The sequence below is a fragment of the Engystomops pustulosus genome, chromosome 8 (assembly GCF_040894005.1).
Source record: "Engystomops pustulosus chromosome 8, aEngPut4.maternal, whole genome shotgun sequence".
Lineage (NCBI taxonomy): Eukaryota > Metazoa > Chordata > Amphibia > Anura > Leptodactylidae > Engystomops > Engystomops pustulosus.
The window spans coordinates 125,992,321-126,014,513 of record NC_092418.1 but is presented as its reverse complement, the minus strand read 5'-3'; the positions used below and the strand labels follow the sequence as shown (position 1 = coordinate 126,014,513).

General features: G+C 47.7%; 1 protein-coding gene across 2 annotated transcripts in view; it reads left to right on the top strand.

The window, feature by feature from the left end:
• Nucleotides 1–20,732, top strand: part of ARL6IP6 (ARF like GTPase 6 interacting protein 6) — a 28,057-nt gene extending 7,325 nt beyond the window's left edge. Inside the window, exons 4-5 of one of the 2 annotated variants that reach the window (XM_072122497.1) lie at nucleotides 1,644–1,776; nucleotides 18,196–20,732. In XM_072122497.1, coding sequence (XP_071978598.1) covers nucleotides 1,644–1,776; nucleotides 18,196–18,289 — 227 coding nt within the window. In that variant the 3' untranslated portion in view covers nucleotides 18,290–20,732. Of the gene's footprint in view, nucleotides 1–1,643; nucleotides 1,777–12,373; nucleotides 12,851–18,195 lie in introns of those variants that run through there. The other variant, XM_072122496.1, reaches the window with a different exon arrangement.
• The last annotated feature ends 1,461 nt before the right edge of the window (nucleotides 20,733–22,193 follow it).

Sequence of the window (22,193 nt, the reverse complement as noted above, 5' to 3'; positions counted from 1 at the left end):
GACATGTCCTCTGCTGCTCTATGGAGAGGGGGGAGGGGTGAGCACCCCTGGTCAGGACATGTCCTCTGCTGCTCTATGGAGAGGGGAGGGGTGAGCACCCCTGGTCAGGACATGTCCTCTGCTGCTCTATGGAGAGGGGAGGGGTGAGCACCCCTGGTCAGGACATGTCCTCTGCTGCTCTATGGAGAGGGGAGGGGTGAGCACCCCTGGTCAGGACATGTCCTCTGCTGCTCTATGGCGAGGGGAGGGGTGAGCACCCCTGGTCAGGACATGTCCTCTGCTGCTCTATGGCGAGGGGAGGGGTGAGCACCCCTGGTCAGGACATGTCCTCTGCTGCTCTATGGAGAGGGGAGGGGTGAGCACCCCTGGTCAGGACATGTCCTCTGCTGCTCTATGGAGAGGGGAGGGGTGAGCAGCCCTGGTCAGGACATGTCCTCTGCTGCTCTATGGAGACGGGAGGGGTGAGCACCCCTGGTCAGGACATGTCCTCTGCTGCTCTATGGAGACGGGAGGGGTGAGCACCCCTGGTCAGGACATGTCCTCTGCTGCTCTATGGAGAGGGGAGGGGTGAGCACCCCTGGTCAGGACATGTCCTCTGCTGCTCTATGGCGAGGGGAGGGGTGAGCACCCCTGGTCAGGACATGTCCTCTGCTGCTCTATGGCGAGGGGAGGGGTGAGCACCCCTGGTCAGGGCATGTCCTCTCTGCTCTTGGAGAGGGGAGGGGTGATCACCCCTGGTCAGGACATGTCCTCTGCTGCTCTATGGAGAGGGGGGAGGGGTGAGCACCCCTGGTCAGGACATGTCCTCTGCTGCTCTATGGCGAGGGGAGGGGTGAGCACCCCTGGTCAGGACATGTCCTCTGCTGCTCTATGGCGAGGGGAGGGGTGAGCACCCCTGGTCAGGGCATGTCCTCTCTGCTCTTGGAGAGGGGAGGGGTGAGCACCCCTGGTCAGGACATGTCCTCTGCTGCTCTATGGAGAGGGGGGAGGGGTGAGCACCCCTGGTCAGGACATGTCCTCTGCTGCTCTATGGAGAGGGGAGGGGTGAGCACCCCTGGTCAGGACATGTCCTCTGCTGCTCTATGGAGAGGGGAGGGGTGAGCACCCCTGGTCAGGACATGTCCTCTGCTGCTCTATGGAGAGGGGAGGGGTGAGCAGCCCTGGTCAGGGCATGTCCTCTCTGCTCTTGGAGAGGGGAGGGGTGATCACCCCTGGTCAGGACATGTCCTCTGCTGCTCTATGGAGAGGGGAGGGGTGAGCAGCGCTCGGTGGGCACATGTTCGTGTGCATGTACCCTAAAGGTTATAAAATATGAATTCATGGGTCTGAGAATGAATGATGGTGGATCACAGACTCCATTCTTACAGGGGCTCTACAAACTATTTAATCTGATTGTGAGGGGCCGATCCCTGGGACCCCCAGTAATCCAGAGGGAAGGGGTTCCCATTCTCCATAATGGGTGGAGTGGCAGGACGAGCATGCTTCCTTCTCCTCCATCTGTCTCCTCTGTAATTTAGCCAGCAGACAGCAGGGAGTCCTTGCATCACATTTCTCTATAATGCAAGGACTCCCATCCCCTGCATTGTGCTTGGTCTACGTGTCCCTTTTCACATTCATGTGACTTTCTTTTTGCCACTTTTTAGGTTTCTGGAGTCTTCTGGTGCTGTCTCTTCTCGCCGGTCTATCCTGCTGCAGTTTCTCTTGGACTGTGACGTACTTTGACTCTTTTGAGCCAGGAATGTTTCCACCTACTCCTCTGTCCCCTGCAAGATTCAAGTAAGTGTGGTCTCCACGGAATATCTGCCTTCAGGGATGTCCATGGATATTGTGGTTTGTCTTCTTTTTTGGTGCTTTTAACCCCTCCGCGGCCGGGGCATTTCGGGCAGGATGTGAGGATCTGGTGCACTGTGACTGCCTGTATCAGCTGCTTCTACTCTTCTGGCTCTCACCTACCCGGGATGTGCGCTCTGACAGTCTGACTAATGATGTGCCGGAGAGATGAGACAGACGCCCGGCTATGAGCCTATTCACACTGCTGTGGTTCTGGCATCAATCACGGACCGTGTGGTGTCCTGTTTCATAGACTCCGAGAAACAAAAGGGGCGGGACTAGCACTCCTTAAATATATATGGTCAGGGTCAAAAGTCATACACAAACAATCCAATAATATAATCAAAAGAAGGAAGAAGTATGCTATAAGACCCAAGTTCAAAGTATAAAACAAATTTATTTGTACCGTGGTGTGGAATAACGCCCCTTTAACTGCTCCCATGTAGGTGACCTTTAACCCTGTGTCTGATAATGGTGGCAGGAAGTCTGACTGCATCTGTGTGGACTGAGCCGTAGCTATTGGCAGCGTGTGAAATCCGTGCATGTGCAGCGCTGGTCAGTAGATGGTGCGCTCGGCCCGGCACAGTCCTGGATGTTTGCTGCTGCGCCATGTATTATTATTATTGTGTTGTAGGTGGAGAGGAGACGTCGTTATCCCGTGGCTTTACATTATAGAGAGTGCAGCGCCCCTATATGTAAAGCGTATATCATGACATTATAGAGAGTGCAGCCGGGACTCTTTATAGTGCAGCGCCCCTATATGTACCCCTGAAGGATGGAGCGTATATCATGACATTATAGAGAGTGCAGCCGGGGCTCTTTATAGTGCAGTGCCCCTATATGTACCCCTGAAGGATGGAGCGTATATCATGACATTATAGAGAGTGCAGCCGGGGCTCTTTATAGTGCAGTGCCCCTATATGTAAAGCGTATATCATGACATTATAGAGAGTGCAGCCGGGACTCTTTATAGTGCAGCGCCCCTATATGTACCCCTGAAGGATGGAGCGTATATCATGACATTATAGAGAGTGCAGCCGGGGCTCTTTATAGTGCAGTGCCCCTATATGTAAAGCGTATATCATGACATTATAGAGAGTGCAGCCGGGACTCTTTATAGTGCAGCGCCCCTATATGTACCCCTGAAGGATGGAGCGTATATCATGACATTATAGAGAGTGCAGCCGGGGCTCTTTATAGTGCAGCGCCCCTATATGTACCCCTGAAGGATGGAGCGTATATCATGACATTATAGAGAGTGCAGCCGGGGCTCTATATAGTGCAGCGCCCCTATATGTACCCCTGAAGGATGGAGCGTATATCATGACATTATAGAGAGTGCAGCTGGGGCTCTATATAGTGCAGCGCCCCTATATGTACCCCTGAAGGATGGAGCGTATATCATGACATTATAGAGAGTGCAGCCGGGGCTCTATATAGTGCAGCGCCCCTATATGTACCCCTGAAGGATGGAGCGTATATCATGACATTATAGAGAGTGCAGCCGGGGCTCTTTATAGTGCAGAGCCCCTATATGTAAAGCGTATATCATGACATTATAGAGAGTGCAGCCGGGACTCTTTATAGTGCAGCGCCCCTATATGTACCCCTGAAGGATGGAGCGTATATCATGACATTATAGAGAGCGCAGCCGGGACTCTTTATAGTGCAGCGCCCCTATATGTACCCCTGAAGGATGGAGCGTATATCATGACATTATAGAGAGTGCAGCCGGGGCTCTTTATAGTGCAGCGCCCCTATATGTACCCCTGAAGGATGGAGCGTATATCATGACATTATAGAGAGTGCAGCCGGGGCTCTATATAGTGCAGCGCCCCTATATGTACCCCTGAAGGATGGAGCGTATATCATGACATTATAGAGAGTGCAGCTGGGGCTCTATATAGTGCAGCGCCCCTATATGTACCCCTGAAGGATGGAGCGTATATCATGACATTATAGAGAGTGCAGCCGGGGCTCTATATAGTGCAGCGCCCCTAAATGTACCCCTGAAGGATGGAGCGTATATCATGACATTATAGAGAGTGCAGCCGGGGCTCTATATAGTGCAGCGCCCCTATATGTACCCCTGAAGGATGGAGCGTATATCATGACATTATAGAGAGTGCAGCCGGGGCTCTTTATAGTGCAGCGCCCCTATATGTACCCCTGAAGGATGGAGCGTATATCATGACATTATAGAGAGTGCAGCCGGGGCTCTATATAGTGCAGCGCCCCTATATGTACCCCTGAAGGATGGAGCGTATATCATGACATTATAGAGAGCGCAGCCGGGGCTCTTTATAGTGCAGCGCCCCTATATGTACCCCTGAAGGATGGAGCGTATATCATGACATTATAGAGAGTGCAGCTGGGGCTCTATATAGTGCAGCGCCCCTATATGTACCCCTGAAGGATGGAGCGTATATCATGACATTATAGAGAGTGCAGTCGGGGCTCTATATAGTGCAGCGCCCCTATATGTACCCCTGAAGGATGGAGCGTATATCATGACATTATAGAGAGTGCAGCCGGGGCTCTATATAGTGCAGCGCCCCTATATGTACCCCTGAAGGATGGAGCGTATATCATGACATTATAGAGAGCGCAGCCGGGGCTCTTTATAGTGCAGCGCCCCTATATGTACCCCTGAAGGATGGAGCGTATATCATGACATTATAGAGAGTGCAGCTGGGGCTCTATATAGTGCAGCGCCCCTATATGTACCCCTGAAGGATGGAGCGTATATCATGACATTATAGAGAGTGCAGCCGGGGCTCTATATAGTGCAGCGCCCCTATATGTACCCCTGAAGGATGGAGCGTATATCATGACATTATAGAGAGTGCAGCCGGGGCTCTATATAGTGCAGCGCCCCTATATGTACCCCTGAAGGATGGAGCGTATATCAATGACATTAACAGGCGCTATCAGCTGATGATCCATGATGATCCGGCATGTGCGCACCTCGTCTCTGTTGCAGGTTTTAGGGTTGATGTGTAGATAAACCTGGCAGCGGCTTCCACACATGCACACTCGGCCGAGCTTAGGGAGCACGGGTGGAGGGATCGGGACTGCTGATTTACACTTTGCATATTGAGGAGCGGGGGCACCTATATCTACCGGTATGGCCACCTTTTCCATCTTGCTGCTGGTCTTACAGGGCTTGGCCACTTTACCTCATGTGTTTTATAATGTGTGTAGGTGCAGGGGGCAGAAAGTTCTAATAATTTTATTAAATTCTTATATGTGATTCTCCCTTTAAAAACAAACATTGCCCATATTGTGCTGCTCGCCCTTTTCTTTCCAAAATTCTTGCATTTTCTGTTCTGAAAGTGTTTGACAAAAATCTTTCTAAACAGAGGTGAAGTGGGCGGAGACTAATGTCTTCCTGTACCTGCACTGGAGTCCAGTCCAATTTAAGCTGCCCACAGGTCCCATGATTCCTTGTGTTCTAATGTGTAGTAATTTGGTTTCATACAAGTAATTCCACTGAACACTGCACAGAGCACGTGCGGGGCGCCCGGGGAGGCTGTGCGCGCAGGGAACATGTAATAAGTGGAAAAAACTAAGGGTTAATAGCTCATCTGCACAGTGCACAAGGTGGGGGAGGGAGCAGCAGGAGGTGCGGAGAGACAGAGAAAGTTCTGTAGACTGGGATGGAGGGACTGATGGGGAACGTGGAGATCTTGGACCTCACTATTCTGTGTAGGAGACACAGCACATGACCTCCCCCTCCTTCCTCCTCCGTGAGCAGCAGCCCCTCTCGTCTTGTGAGACGGTAGATTTGCTTATATGACTCCTCAGCACTTGCAGAGGAAGGAGCTGCTCCCGAGAGAATCTGAGGGATAGAGCAAAGAAAATGCTGCGTATAGCGTCCCAAGAGCTAACGATTTGTGGTAAAACCTCTTCAGTAAGGAATAACAGAGTAACGACAAGTCTGAGCCGGTACTGGAGATGCTGCCGAGCTGTAGGTTACTTTGTGGCGGGTTGGTTAGTGACGTTTCTTGCTTGACTTCTAGTTGAAGGGTAATAATTGTCTCCATTTACTCGGTTTCCTGATGAAATGAGATTCTTTCTTCTGTCTCAATGGACATCAATCTCACCTCGGTGTCTGCTCAAATAGAAGTCTATGAGGAGGGGAGGGGGAATGCGCAGCAGCAGCTACTGTTTACAAATCTACAACCCTGTAATAAAAATCCATATATCACAGTCCTGCTGCTACTAAAAACATGAATGAAGGTCTGATTACATGTCTCTGGGGACTATACCTGACAGTGGCTGCACAGAGCACAGCAGTGTGAGGACACGCCACTGCACAGAGCACAGCAGTGTGAGGACACGCCACTGCACAGAGCACAGCAGGGTGAGGACACGCCACTGCACAGAGCACAGCAGGGTGAGGACACGCCACTGCACAGAGCACAGCAGGGTGAGGACACGCCACTGCACAGAGCACAGCAGGGTGAGGACACGCCACTGCACAGAGCACAGCAGGGTGAGGACACGCCACTGCACAGAGCACAGCAGGGTGAGGACACGCCACTGCACAGAGCACAGCAGGGTGAGGACACGCCACTGCACAGAGCACAGCAGGGTGAGGACACGCCACTGCACAGAGCACAGCAGGGTGAGGACACGCCACTGCACAGAGCACAGCAGGGTGAGGACACGCCACTGCACAGAGCACAGCAGGGTGAGGACACGCCACTGCACAGAGCACAGCAGGGTGAGGACACGCCACCAGTGCAGTTGGAAAAGATAGAATCCTGGGATATGGGAGGGGAGTGGTTACCGCCGAGCTGCATGGCCGCATAGAGGAGTAGCTCCGTGCCCAAAGCTGAGTTTCTAGCGACTAACGCCAGCGACCACCTGCAGGATCGGCAAAAACACTAGCCCGGACACCGGGGGACCAGAATGAGCTCCTCAAGCAGGAAAAGAACGGCGAGAGACGCCGATAAAACACCCAGGCAGCAGAGCTCCGCAGCGCCCGGGAAAACTAAAAATGGCGCCGAGCAGCGCAAACAACAGCCCTCCCCGCTCCCACAGCGCGCTCAGCAGAGGAATAAGGGAGCGCTAAAAATCCCACAACCGGAGGACCAAGGGAAAAGACTCACAGCAAGCGGCTCAGGTCAGAGTAAACCCCCTATAACACAAGTGCCACGGGCAAACCACACACTCTTACCTCAGCCTGACTCCATCATGGCACCAAGCCAGAAGCCCCACGTGTGCACTCACTCCAGTAGCAGCAAAACTTCAGAATCAGTGGAGAGCTCTCCCTCTCAGAGAAGCTCCTTGCAATCAGCACCTAATTCAGCATATAACTCCCCCTCTATCAGCCCTGCTAAGCAAAAACAGAGGCTGCAGAATGATGAGCTAAATGCCATATCTAATAACAGCCAGGATGCATTCACAAGCTTTCAAGCTTCTGACAAGACTGTGTCTGAAGCCCTTCTTAAGGATATGTTAATGGCTCTGCGTACTTCTATGCATAAGGACCTGTCACAACTAATTGTTCCACTTCAAACCACGGTCAATGAACTAGGAGAAAGAGTCTCACAGACAGAAAATAGAATGACTACATTTACCAGCGCCCATAACGCCCTAGTAGATGCGCACAATGATACCGAAGAAAAAATTTCTAAATTACAAGCAAAACTAACCGACTATGAAGACCGGAGCAGACGCAACAATGTAAAGCTCTGCACGTCACTCTGCTCTGTCTCTGGTGCCGCGGTCCGGACGCTGTTGCTGCCCGGACGCTGCCCCCCCCTCCTCCCCCCCGCTTCTCCTCCTTGCTCCCGGTGTGGTTGTCCTGCGGGGTGCCACGTGTGTTGCGGCCGGCGCGGTGCTCGTGCTCCGCGGTTTGTGAAGTTTGCTTGGGGCTGTTTGCGGCTGCGGTGTACGTGCTGCAGGTGCAGCGGCCCTGTCTCCGGCTGGGGAGTGAGGGGTTTTGTCTGCCAGTCCCCCTGTTTGCCTGTCTGTCCGTCCCCCTGTTTGCCGTTCCTGTCAATTGTTCTGTCCTGTACCTTGCTTGCGTACTTGGATCGCTGGAGATTCTTCTTTCACACCGATTGTACCGTGGACTGTTGGGGATCCAGGATCTTGTGTCGCCGCTGCCTGAGTCGGCTGGGGATCTTCGCTGTCCGGACTGCCTGGATTGCCAGGGTGCCTCCGTCCTCGCTGTTGTTGCCGGGATCCATTGTCCGCTGCCATTGCCTGGGTGATTGGAGGTCCTCCGTGCCCACCGTTTTTTGTTCGGACTGTTGAAGAAAGCCCCCACCCCCCCCCATCGGGACTATCTGGGATTGTCTGAGATCTTTCACCCCCCCCCCCCCCCTCCCTTCACAACCTGGGACTGCTTGACCCTATTAATTCTTGGACTACCTCCAAGAGCTGGACTACCTCGAGACCTGCTGTATCTCGTATTGGACTGATCCCGAGTGCAGACATCAGACATGAAATTGGACTGTGACCGCCAACGTCTAGACCTAAGGTATGGGGTACCGGGTGGGGGGAGGATGAGCCGATGCCTAGGGATGGGAGGAGAGGATCCCTGTGTCTTAGATTGTCTCCAAGTGCGGCCAAACGAATTGGGGAGGGAAATCTCCCAGGTTGAATTGATAGTACCAATTGCTGGTGCAGTCAGCCCTGTAATGGGGTCCGGGGGCGTCCGGGAATATGAGGTCTGGCAGGCACTCAGAGTGTGGAGTCTTGTTCTGCCTCTGTATTTTGTACTGGGGGTGGGCGGAATCATCCCGCTCTGTCTGTGGTCTTTGCTATTGGACTCAGCCCGTGGTTGCCTGGGTCTACCTGGTGAGTTATCTCTGAAGGCTGTGGAGAGTCTGGGCTACCTCGATCAGAGGATGGGGGTCCTCTTGGGCTCCATTCATGGCGGGTGCTTGTTCTGCCCCCCTATGGCCCTGCACCGCGGTCTGAATCAGGAGGTCCAGGTGCAAACCAGCGCTGCAACTGCTGTTCATTGTCAGTCAAGGACTGGATCGGAAAATGCAGATATAGTTGTGACTAGTGGGGAGACCAACTTCCCCCCCCTTTGCCTGTATCCATATACGGTTAATGGAAGTATGAAATCTGGAGGAGTGAATAAAAATATGGGCCTGAGATTAGGGAATCTCAACCCCGGGGTTTATAGTTATGGGGAGGAAAGGAAAAATGTGTATATGCAATCTATAGAGAACAGTAGAATTAGGTTTACGCGTTACGTGCTCTTAGAGATTAGGAAATCTATACCTAGGAGGAATATGAAGTGTAAAGATATACCAAAAGAAATTAGGAGACCGTTTCGGGGTACGAGGGCAGGCTTTAAGTGTAAACAGAAAAAGAGGGGGATGAGACCGTTTGTCCCGTCGGTGTTAACTGGAAATGTAAGATCTCTAAGTAACAAAATGGACGAGTTACATTCTATGGTCATGAATGATAATGAATTGCTGAAGTGCTGTATTATGTGTTTCACTGAGTCATGGTTGCACGATATGATCCCGGATAGCCTAATTAGTGTACCAGGTTTCTCCCAGATCAGGGGAGATAGGGATTGTAGAAATAGTGGGAAGAAAAAAGGTGGAGGTATTATTATTTATGTAAATCAGGGATGGTGTTTAGCCGAACATATTACGGTAAGAATGAAACATTGCTGTGGAGATGTGGAGATCTTAGCACTGGTGATGAGGCCCTTCTATCTGCCGAGGGAGTTCTCGGCTGTAATCTTGGTTGGTATATATATTCCACCATCAGCCAATTACGATGCGGCACTTACAGTAATTCAGGATGTGGTTGGTGAACTACAAGGTAGATACAGTGATACTTTATTGATCATAACTGGAGATTTCAACCACGTTAGGAAAGCGGGTGTATGGTCAAAGTTAACACAGTATGTGACTAGGCCGACTAGAGGAGAACATATACTTGATCTATTCTATGCTAACATTACTGATGCTTACAAATCTGTGACACTGTCACCCTTGGGAAATTCTGACCATAACTTGATCTTTCTTAAACCACGATATCGCCCGGTCCTAAAAAGACTCCCTTCTAAGGAGATGGTGGTACGTAAATGGTCGGGGTCAGTGGAAGAGGAATTGCAATGCTGTTTTGCAACTACGAACTGGGAGTTGCTATGTGGTGAAGCTCAGGGTGATGTAAATCTAAGCGTTACCCTGGTCACTGACTATATCAAGTTTTGCGTAGACAGTATAGTGCCAGTAAAAAGGGTCAAAATATTTGCAAATAACAAACCATGGATGACCGGAGAACTTAAGAAATTGTTGGGGTTGAAGAGGCGGGCATTCCTGGCTGGGGATGAGGACTCCTATAGAAGCTTATTGAAGGATGTTAAACAGAAAATCCGAGAGTGTAAAGCTGCATATAAAAAGAGATTAGAAAATAAGCTGTCTGAGCAGAAAACAAAGGAGGTCTGGAAGGGTCTAAAACTAATCACCGGTATACCAACGCGAACTGAGGGGGCAGAAGGGGATAAAGAGAAGGCCAACGAATTGAATAATTTCTTTAATCGGTTTGATGATATGAGTGAATCCATAGTGCTGGGAAGTAATGTAAGGGATGGTGTAAATTTAAATACGGTGGGGGAACACTACGAGGAAGGAAAACAGGAGATGATGCCACCGATTAAAGTTGAGGATGTGGTACTAGAATTAGGACGGATAAAATCTAGTAAAGCTGGAGGCCCAGACATGCTGGATAATAGGGTCTTGAAAACATGCTGTAGAGAGCTAGGTGAGGTTTTTACACATTTATTTAATATGAGCTTACAATGTGGAATAGTGCCAACACTATGGAAAACTTCGGTCATAGTTCCTGTGAATAAAGTTCCTCGACCGAAAACATTAAACGATCACAGACCAATAGCATTGACCCCGGTGGTCATGAAAATCTTAGAAAGACTGGTTATGCGGCATTTATCCAGTGTAGTGAAGGAATTCGTAGACCCACTACAATTCGCATATCGGCGTGGGCTGGGAGTTGATGATGCATTAATTAATCTGTTACATAGAGTATGTGCCCATCTAGAATCCCCCAAAACAGAGGTACGTTTGACTTTTTTTGACTTTAGCAGTGCATTTAATACGATCATTCCAGCATTGCTAGAATCGAAGCTGCAGCTTATGCAGATAGAACCGACCATGATTAAATGGCTGATGAGTTATCTGCGCTGCAGACCACAGAGGGTCAGGTTGGGTGACACATGGTCTGATGAGGTGGTGTGCAGTACGGGGGCCCCCCAGGGTACTGTGTTAGCTCCCTTCTTGTTTATTCTATACACCTCTGATTTTAGGAAAAATGATCTGGCCTGTTTTCTACAGAAATACTCGGATGATTCGGTAATGGTGGGCTGTATCACAGAGGGGGATGATAGTGAATATCGAGAGTCAGTGAATACTTTTACTGAATGGTGCAGCTTAAATGGTCTCGTATTAAATGTAAATAAGACGAAAGAATTGGTTATAGATTTTTCAAGGAAAAGGGGCGTTATGCCCAAACCGCTCATTATAGCAGGGACAGAAGTGGAGCAGGTTGGTAGCTATAAATATCTGGGCGTAATTATTGATAATAAATTAAGTTGGCATGAGCATATTGATAAGGTCTCTAGACGTGCTAATAGTAATCTATTCTTTTTACGTAGACTGAGAGCATTTGACATCCAGAGGACTATGTTGGTCAGTTTCTATAATACGATTATGGTGAGCGCATTTGCATTTGCCCTAGTGGCTTGGGGCAACTGCATTTCTAGTAGGGACTGTCAAAAGATGAATAAAATAATTAAGAAAGCCTCCTCGATAGTGGGTTTACAATTTGATCGATGGGAAAAACTCGTACAGTGCGGGATATTAAGGAAATTGGAAAAAATTAGAAATAATAGAGACCATCCATTGCATGGCGTGCTGCAGGCACAGGTCAGTGGTTTTAGCTCCCGTTTTATTCTCTTGCGCTGCAGGTCGGAGAGATTTAAAAAGTCGTTTATACCGGCCGCTCTCGAGCTGTCAAATACCGCAATTAGGGGTAACATAGGAATGCTTTAGAAATTAAAGATTATTGGAAATATGGGTTCCATTTTATTACTTTTATAATCTATTTAACTAATTATTTACCTTGTGTATTGGTGTTTTTACTCTGTCTTATTGTATATGTGTTCTTTTTATGTGAGTTTTTTTATATATGTGCTGTCTTGTCAATTTTATGTATTGCTGAGGTGACACTTTAAATGCCCTTCTGGGATAATAAAGTAAAGTAAAGTAAAGTATCCCGGAAAGTGTACCAGGACAAGACCTCAAACAATACGTACAAAAACTAACTAATACTCTACTGCCTGATCTAGCCGACTATGAGCTATGCCTAGACAGGGTACACAGAGTACCAAAACCAGCTAACCTACCTGATACTGTTCCAAGAGACACCCTGGCCAGGTTCACCTTCTTTCATGTCAAAGAAGCATTGCTCACACAATCAAGAAAACTCCAAACCTTACCACAACCGTATAATAACATCAAATTGTACAACGATTTATCAGCAGCAACTCTGCAGGCAAGACGAGAATTTACGCCGATTACACTAATCCTGAGAAACCATGGAATACCCTACAGATGGGGCTTCCCCACCAAACTCCTCGTCAGAAGACACAACTCCATCATCCCAATCGACTCAGCAGAAGCGGGAAGAGAGATCCTAAAATCCTGGAATATCTCAACTGATCCAGATCCAAAAACCCCGGCAAGAAAACCACCACAACATCTGGAGGCAGACTGGAATGTCCGCTGATGATCCTGGGACTATCACTTCACGTATTCATCGCGACAGCTAAGTATAGGCTTTGTTGGACACTTTGATCTACACCCTATATGCTCATGTTGGTATCTTCCCCCCCCCCATAGTCGCGATATTATTTAGACCTTCGCGATCTCTTTAGTGATAATTGATATGAAGAATGTAATGCTATGCTTTATTCATGTTTGTGTTAAAAAGTTTCTGTTACCTCCCACCCCCACTTCCCTCCCTCACCCACCCCTAAAGGCAAGCTGTGACTGCGGAAATAACATTCATTTAGAGGGTATACCAGACATAAAAGTCTCAGACAGGATAATGCATCACACCATACGGTAAATGGGAATAAAAATTATGTCCCTTAATGTCAAGGGAATGAATAGCCCCTACAAAAGGACAGCAGTATGGCGAGAGGCAAAACGCAATAAAATCGACATATGCTGTGTACAAGAGACACATTTATCAACCACAAACACACCTAATACCAGCCACAATTTATATCCAACCATCATCTCCTCCACATACAGTAAGAAGAAAAGAGGCGTGCTAATTGCTTTCAGAGCTCAGCTATCCATTAGTATAGATCAACAAATAATAGACCCCAACAGTAGATATATCATCTTAGTTTGTGACATCAATAATATAAAATACACTATAGTAAACCTATATGCCCCAAACAAACGTCAGAACCGCTTCATAACTAAGCTATTAAATAAAATCAGACAAGTTCAACAGGGATCCTTAGTGATCTGCGGCGACTTTAATGCTACGGTACAACACGACATGGACTCTACCTCTCACCCGAAACATAAACCTTACGAACTCCACACACTCCTATGGAAAAACGGACTCCATGATATATGGAGAATGCAACACACCACTGAGCGTGACTACTCCTTCTTCTCACAGAGGCATAACACTTATTCACGAATTGACCTTTTTACAATTGACCGTTCCCTTTTAGATAGAATAGAAGAAACTGCGATAGGTAACATAGAGTGGTCTGACCATGCCCCCATTTTTATGACCATATCGGACGCTCTATCCAAGTACAATGATTATATATGGAAAGCGGATATGAGCATAGTATTCAAGGATAGTAACAAGTGTATTATAGAAACCGCCTTATTAGAATGCCTAAAAAACAATTTTTCACCAGAAACGAACCTATTCTCGGCCTGGATGGGACACAAAGTATTCATAAAAGGTGAACTTATGAAACTAGGGGCAAAAATTAAAAAACAACGGGACAAAGACATAACTGACGCAACTAAAAAAGTACACATTTTAGAAACACAAAATAAAGTAAGACAATCCTTCGCTCTCAAGACAGAATTAAATAAAGAGAGAGATCATTTACGTAATCTCCTTCTCTATCAATACGAAAGAGCTACACGGTTCACTAAATCCAAGTATTACGCTCAGGACCAGAAAATAGGCTCATTATTAGCTAAAAAACTAAAAGACAAGCATCAAAAAGTTAAAATAACTCAACTAAAACACCCCTTCAGTAACAAAGCACTGCGCAACCCTAGAGAAATATCTAACGCCTTTAAGGACTATTACCAGAGTTTGTACAATATTAAACTAGACCCGACGTCTCACCAACCTACTGAAAAAGATATTGCAGAGTTTTTAGGAAAGATTAATTTACCTCATATCACTCCAGAACAACAACAACAAATAAATATGCCATTCACTCAAGAAGAGATTAGGCAGACAATTTGAAAACTTCCCCCCCACAAAGCGCCCGGGTTTGACGGACTGACAGGAGAATACTACAAACAATTCTCACATATACTAACTCCATACTTAGAAAAAATTTTCAACTTAGCGACTGACAAAGAAACATTCCCCCAAGACATGCTAACAGCATTGATAATAACCATCCCCAAACCAGGCAAACCTACGGACACCCCCCTTAATTATAGACCAATCTCCTTACTCAATACAGACGTTAAATTATACGCCAAGATAATAGCAAACAGACTTAAAAACATTCTACACAAACTGATTAAAAACGACCAAGTAGGATTTGTCCCCAACAGACAGGCACCCGACAACACCAGAAGACTGCTAAACATACTTCAGCACTGTGAGATACACAACATACCTACAACGTTCCTGACAATTGACGCGGAAAAAGCGTTTGATAGGGTTAATTGGAACTACGCTTTCCACACTCTAACAAAATACGGAATCAGAGGCCCAATTTTGTCAGCAATCAAAGCATTATACTCCAATCCAGCCGCTTATGTATATACTAATAATACACTGTCCCAGAAACTTACACTTACTAATGGAACCAGACAGGGCTGCCCTCTATCCCCAATTTTTTTTAGTCTCTCTATTGAACCCTTAGCAGAATTAATTAGAAGTCATCCCAACATCACAGGGGTCAAAATAGGGAACACACTACAAAAAATTGCACTTTTTGCAGACGACATAGTACTCATAATGACAAAGACGGAAAACTCACTAAAATACGTATTTGAGACAATAAAAGAATACGGAAAAGTATCACACTACAAAATTAACACTAACAAATCCCAAATCCTTCCAGTAAAAATACCAGATATAGAACTAAACACCTTGAAGCAGCAATACCACTTAGACTGGCAACCACAAAACATAACCTATTTGGGTATCCAACTAACTTATCCATCAAACAAAATGTATCAGACAAACTTTGCACCATTAGTCAATTCCATCAACGCATTATATATAAAATACTCTAGACACCAACTCACATGGTTCGGCCGCATCGCCTCATTTAAGATGGTAATCCTGCCTAAATTTTTATACCTGTTCAGAACGGTTCCAATCAAACTACCAAACTCCTTTTTTATAGCAAACAACAAAAATCTTCAGAGATACATTTGGCAAAATAAGAAACCGAGAGTCTCATTAAGTAAGATGGTCAAACACAGGAAAGCAGGAGGTTTAGGGCTCCCCGATCTAAAGGACTATTATAAAGCTGCAATAATTGACCAGCTGAAGCACTGGTGGGCAGACACACAAGACAAAGTCTGGATAGGAATAGAGAGATTTTACAATAATAACACAGCGCTAGCAAAGAGAATGATCGCCAAACTATGGGGTACAGACCCTCCACCCTCCAAACTCCAATCCATGACAATATCAGACAACCTATGGGCAAACATGATCAAGAAAGAAAACAACCACACCCTCAACATGATAAATAGAATTCCACTAAGCTTCCTAGAAAACCAGAATAAGCATCTTAACTTAGAAACTTGGAGACAAAAGGGAATCAAAACAATAAGCGACATTCTCAACCCAAATGGTCACATAGACACCAGATTCCTACTGAACACTAGAGGCCTCCCACCTACCGAATGCCAACAAATCACAAGGGTAAAGACTCTATATAACTCATTAAACCAAACAACTCCTAAAATCGATCCCATTTTGTTAGAATATCTAGACAAAGAAAAACCGGGGAAAAAAGGAATCTCTTTCTTCTACAATAGACTAGAAAAGAAAACAGAATTTACCAAAACTCAAAACGAACTAAAATGGGAAGAAGATCTCCAAATGAAATTTTCACCAGCAAAATGGGAAGCAGCGCTCCAAACGACTTACCAAACACTACGCTGCACTTCACATATAGAGGCCATCCTAAAAACCCACCTTAGATGGTACTTCACTCCCTCGAAACTCAACCTTATATACCCAAATGTTTCACCAATGTGCTGGCGAGAATGTGGGATGAGAGGAAGCTTATTACATATTCTATGGAACTGCCCCAAAATCCTTCCCCTATGGAAAGCAACAACTACAATCATAAAAGAAATAACAAAAAAGGACTTTGTGCTAAACCCAGAACAAGCCCTCCTACTGATAAACCTAGAAGACGTCCCAAAAGAACAGAAGACGGTGATAATACACCTCCTGATGGCCACAAAATTAATTATCACTAGACATTGGAAGAAGACTGAATCTCCCCACATCAACGAGATCATCAGCCAAATGAATACAACTTGCGCCTATGAAAGAATTCTGGCGCACCAGACCACAACTTTCAAGAAATTTCACGACAAATGGAACCTCTGGACAGGAAGTAAACATTTCAGCACATAACCTGAGAATCTACTATAAAACTAGTTACTGGTATCTGTATTCACGGCTTGCCTTCCCCCCCCCCCCCATACCTTCTTTTTTCTTTTTGTTTTCTTCTTGTTAAAGGACTAAATAAGGTTCTATGAAGTTAAGGACATGTATACTATATGATATCCCTAAAATAGTCGTCATCATCAGATATGTCAAGTATGATACGAGTAGACAAGAAGATATAAAGTAATCATAAGATCTACAAAATCTTGTTATCTGATTTATATGACTCTGTACAACACTGGAATACATGTTATGTTGTTTTTTGATAAAACTAATAAAAATTATTAATAAAAAAAAAAGAATCCTGGGATATGAATCCATATATCACAGTCCTGCTGCTACTAACAACATGCACAAATGTCTGATCACTCATCTCTCTGGAAACAATCCATAACACTGGCTGGAGCTTTGTTTTGCCGTAGCTCCCCTCTATCTGTCTCTATTAGAGCACAAGCTCCTGACACTCGTGACTGATGGAGAAATCTGAGTCCTGACATCTGCCGCAGCCCTTGTGTCTGATGTGGGTCACCAGCGCCGCCATGTCTGCGCTGAGCTGTCACTTGTATCGGTCCCCGCTGAGCTGTCACTTGTATCAGTGGCTTATGCGGCTGCTGCGTCGGTCACCGCTGAGCTGTCACTTGTAGCGGTCCCCGCTGAGCTGTCACTTGTATCGGTCCCCGCTGAGCTGTCACTTGTATCGGTCCCCGCTGAGCTGTCACTTGTATCAGTGGCTTATGCGGCTGCTGCGTCGGTCACCGCTGAGCTGTCACTTGTAGCGGTCCCCGCTGAGCTGTCACTTGTAGCGGTCCCCGCTGAGCTGTCACTTGTAGCGGTCCCTGCTGAGCTGTCACTTGTATCGGTCCCCGCTGAGCTGTCACTTGTAGCGGTCCCCGCTGAGCTGTCACTTGTAGCGGTCCCCGCTGAGCTGTCACTTGTAGCGGTCCCCGCTGAGCTGTCACTTGTAGCGGTCCCCGCTGAGCTGTCACTTGTAGCGGTCCCCGCTGAGCTGTCACTTGTAGCGGTCCCCGCTGAGCTGTCACTTGTAGCGGTCCCCGCTGAGCTGTCGCTTGTAGCGGTCCCCGCTGAGCTGTCGCTTGTAGCGGTCCCCGCTGAGCTGTCGCTTGTATCGGTCCCCGCTGAGCTGTCGCTTGTAGCGGTCCCCGCTGAGCTGTCGCTTGTATCGGTCCCCGCTGAGCTGTCGCTTGTAGCGGTCCCCGCTGAGCTGTCGCTTGTAACGGTCCCCGCTGAGCTGTCGCTTGTAGCGGTCCCCGCTGAGCTGTCGCTTGTAGCGGTCCCCGCTGAGCTGTCGCTTGTAGCGGTCCCCGCTGAGCTGTCGCTTGTATCGGTCCCCGCTGAGCTGTCACTTGTAGCGGTCCCCGCTGAGCTTGTAGTCTCTGTCTTCTCTTGTAACCTGATGTTGCTTGTTCCTTGCAGGAGGATGACGGGCCATTCCTTCCACATGGGCTACACTATGGCGATACTGAATGGCGTGGTGGCGGCTCTGACCGTGCTGTGGTGCCTGCTCTGAGCGATGTCCTGCGCCTCACCATCCGAGGAGACGTATATCCAGTTCTGCGCTGTGTGGATCATGTTCTTATTTCTACATTATTTTTAGACATTTTATATTGCATTTGTAAAGATTTTTATTTTTTTAAATCCTGACCCCGTCCCCACAGACACTGGGCCCCCCCACCCTCGATCGCCTCCCCGCAGGCGCTGGGCCCCCCACCCACGACCGCCTCCCCACATGCACTGCCCCCTCTCTTTATGCTGTAGCATTGATGTAAATGGGAGTTTAAAGGGGTTGTAGTAAGTTACCTCCTATCTACCGTATAATGATAGGAAGCTGATTGGTCAGAGTCCGACTGCTGGGACCCCCTAAGAGAACGGAGCAATCCGGAGAATGCGGGTCCTGTTCTCACTAATGGTTGGATTATCAGGTCCAACATGTCTACAATATGGGAACACAACATTAGTGAGAACAGGACCCCGATCCTAGGCTCCTGTTGTCCGTGGTGGTCCCAGGAGTTGGGCTTTTACTGATCAGCTTGTTATCCCCTATCCTGTGGATTGGTGCAGACCTTGCTCATTTGGTACAACCCCTTAAAAGGGTTGTCCAATAGTTAGGGCTCCACTGGAACCAGTAAAATAATTAAATGGTAATAACTGCATCTGTACTGATGCTCCCCTCCGCACTGCACTTCCTGGGAGTTCCCCAAATCCTCAGGAAAATCTAGGATCTGCCATAGTAGGTGGATTATCAGCGATCGGCCGAGTGGCCTGTCCTGGTGTTTCCTCCAGAACCAGCGATCGGCTAAGTGGCCTGTCCTGGTGTTTCCTCCACAACCAGCGATCGGCTAAGTGGCCTGTCCTGGTGTTTCCTCCACAACCAGCGATCGGCTAAGTGGCCTGTCCTGGTATTTGCTCCACAACCAGCGATCGGCTAAGTGGCCTGTCCTAGTGTTTGCTCCACAACCAGCGATCGGCTAAGTGACCTGTCCTGGTGTTTGCTCCACAACCAGCGATCGGCTAAGTGGCCTGTCCTAGTGTTTGCTCCACAACCAGCGATCGGCTAAGTGGCCTGTCCTGGTGTTTCCTCCAGAACCAGTGATCGGCTAAGTGGCCTGTCCTAGTGTTTGCTCCACAACCAGCGATCGGCTAAGTGACCTGTCCTGGTGTTTGCTCCACAACCAGCGATCGGCTAAGTGGCCTGTCCTGGTGTTTGCTCCACAACCAGCGATCGGCTAAGTGGCCTGTCCTAGTGTTTCCTCCAGAACCAGCGATCGGCTAAGTGGCCTGTCCTGGTGTTTGCTCCACAACCAGCGAGTGGCCTGTCCTAGTGTATGCTCTAGAAAGTGAAGTACATTGGGGACCGAAGTGTTGAGTCCTTCTCATATTTTTCTAGGTTCACCCTATTTTTTTGCTTGAAGGGGTTTTCCTCCCACAAAGACGAGTTTCTTATATGTCCCCTGGATAACAAAATATCACATTCTCTAATTCACTGTTATTAACAAATATACAGCATTTCATAGATCTAGGTTGGGCGGCCCTCTTGGATTTTTGTGTGCTCCTGAGATTACGGTCTGTAGCCAGGCCCCCTGCACGGAGCTCAGAGACTCTCACTGATCAGTTCAGGAGATTGTGACGAGAGACGCTGCAAGCTACGAGTAGATAAGTGATCTGGGGGAAGGGGGAGGCAGGCACATGTCTGTGAGATGTAGCAGAGCTCACAGTGTAATCAGCTCATGCATCTCTCATCTGTCTCATCTATGTGTCAGTACAATGTCAGAGGTCCGATGAGAGTGTATATACACCTGTACCCTGATACTGTAACCACATTGTCACCACACACAACTAGAGGGATCATAATGTGTCTGCTTAGAGAGGTCCCGCCCATACCCTTGGGATGTTACACTGAGCAGCTTGGAGTGATAGGAGCTAAAACAGCAATAACACTGAGTAACATTGTAAAGTAAGGGGTTAACATGCTCTTTGTGTAACATCACTGGGGGCTGAGAATTTTCTTTTGTGGGGAATCCCCTTTAATGATGGAGCTCATGTTCCTCTACGCAGCGTGAAGTATCACTGCACTGATCCGGAGGAGGAGGATGGAGGGGCCTCTATTACCTCACAGGGGGGTCAGCCATTGAATGAACAATTTGATTTAAAAAAATGTATAATTTAGGTTGTGGGACATCCCAAAAATATGCAAATGATCCCAAACCATAGGAAGTGTTAAGTTATCAGCCTTATAGGTAAAGCTGAGCAGAATGTGTCTTCCCTTTTGTATGGCACTGATTTGTACATTGTATATTTCTGCTTTCATACTTCTGTACAGTTATTATATATAACATTTTCTATCCTCACACACAAAGACTTTGTATAAAAGGGAAAGTTTTATAACAGCTTGATCTGTAAATCTAAGGAGGAAAAACAACAGAACAAATATAAATGTGACCAATAGAACCTTGTCCTGCAGTGTGTGATTGTATGAAGAGCTGTGACACGGGAGGGGCTCTGTTACCACCCCCAGAGCCCTTAGAAGGAAGGATATAAGAAGATGCCCCAGTCTATGAGGAAGTGCACAAAGACTAAACCAAACTACTATAGAATATTATATAACTACTAGAGAGTATCCTGCATGGAGGGTGCGGTATCTGACTACAGAGTGTTTGTAGTCTGTCACCATGGAGACGCAGGGGAAGATGTATCTTTTCCCACAGCTGTTAATAAAACTAAAGGGGTTTTCCCACAAAGAAAAGTTAAGCCCTATCCACGGGACCCCCACAGATCAGGAAAGCATGGGGTCCCACGTACCTCTGATGGACCCCTCGTCGCTCCCGCAGACGGAGACTGGTGAGCGCATGAGACCCCACGGGGTCCTGTGGATAGGGCCTAACTATTCTTCATGGGAAACCCCTGTAAAGCTGAGCTCTGATTCGTCTCCATGGGGAACAGTTTTACCTCCTGTGATAAATCTCCCCGCAGATCTCGGAGGAGCCGGACGTGATCATCAAACCGGAATGTTTTGTCTGTTATTTTGGATACATTTGAGGCGATAATAAGTTATAAAGTGTTTGTAGCAGGTGAAGTCGCATCATCCAAATTACAGGAGGAAAGAAATAGAAGAAGTGATGTGACGCCACGCTCGCTGTTTACGTCTCTGCTTGCAGGAGCGTTTCTGTAATTGGATGTGACAAGTAGCGCGGCGTGAGATTTGGCTTTAAATAACTGGTTCACACGAGGTGAAGCTGCGGGGCGGCTCTTCTCCACAATTACCTCCGAATCTGAACCGCCAGTAACCGCGATTATTATTCGGTTTACCGCACCTGGACGGTGGACAGGTGTGCATGGGCGTGGACAGTGCAGGGTGTTCCTGCGCACCCACTACAGCCAGCGACCCCTCCAGCAGCCTGGCCTACACCTCCACATCAGGACCCTGGAGCCGCTGCTGCTTCATCATACGGCGGCACAGAGTAAGTGTCCGTCCGTGCGTCTATCACTATGTGGTCAGATTGACGGGCGCAGACAATCACTTTCCAGAGACCACAGTGTTCAGATGAGCCCCAGCCTCTATTCCTTTCCTAGCACAGCGCCATTCATGGTATAGTGGCAATTCTTGGTACTACAGCTCAGACCTATTCACTTAAATATGACTGAACCAAAAACGGGCAAATAGACGCAATGTTACGGCCTGCAAAACCAAAGCTACACAATCACCAGTGCGCAGGCTATACGCAGTGCCCCGGCACCTCCAACATAGAAGGGGTAGAAGTCACAAGTCCCGGCCTGGTGTCAGGTGTAGACACTGAAGTGAGAGGAGTAATAATGGAGACTTTTACCCTGTCCATGAGGGACGGACAAGGAGCAGTAAAAGTCACCCCCCGGGAGCGGCAATGTCCGGCCATCACTGATGAGCCGGCACCTCGATT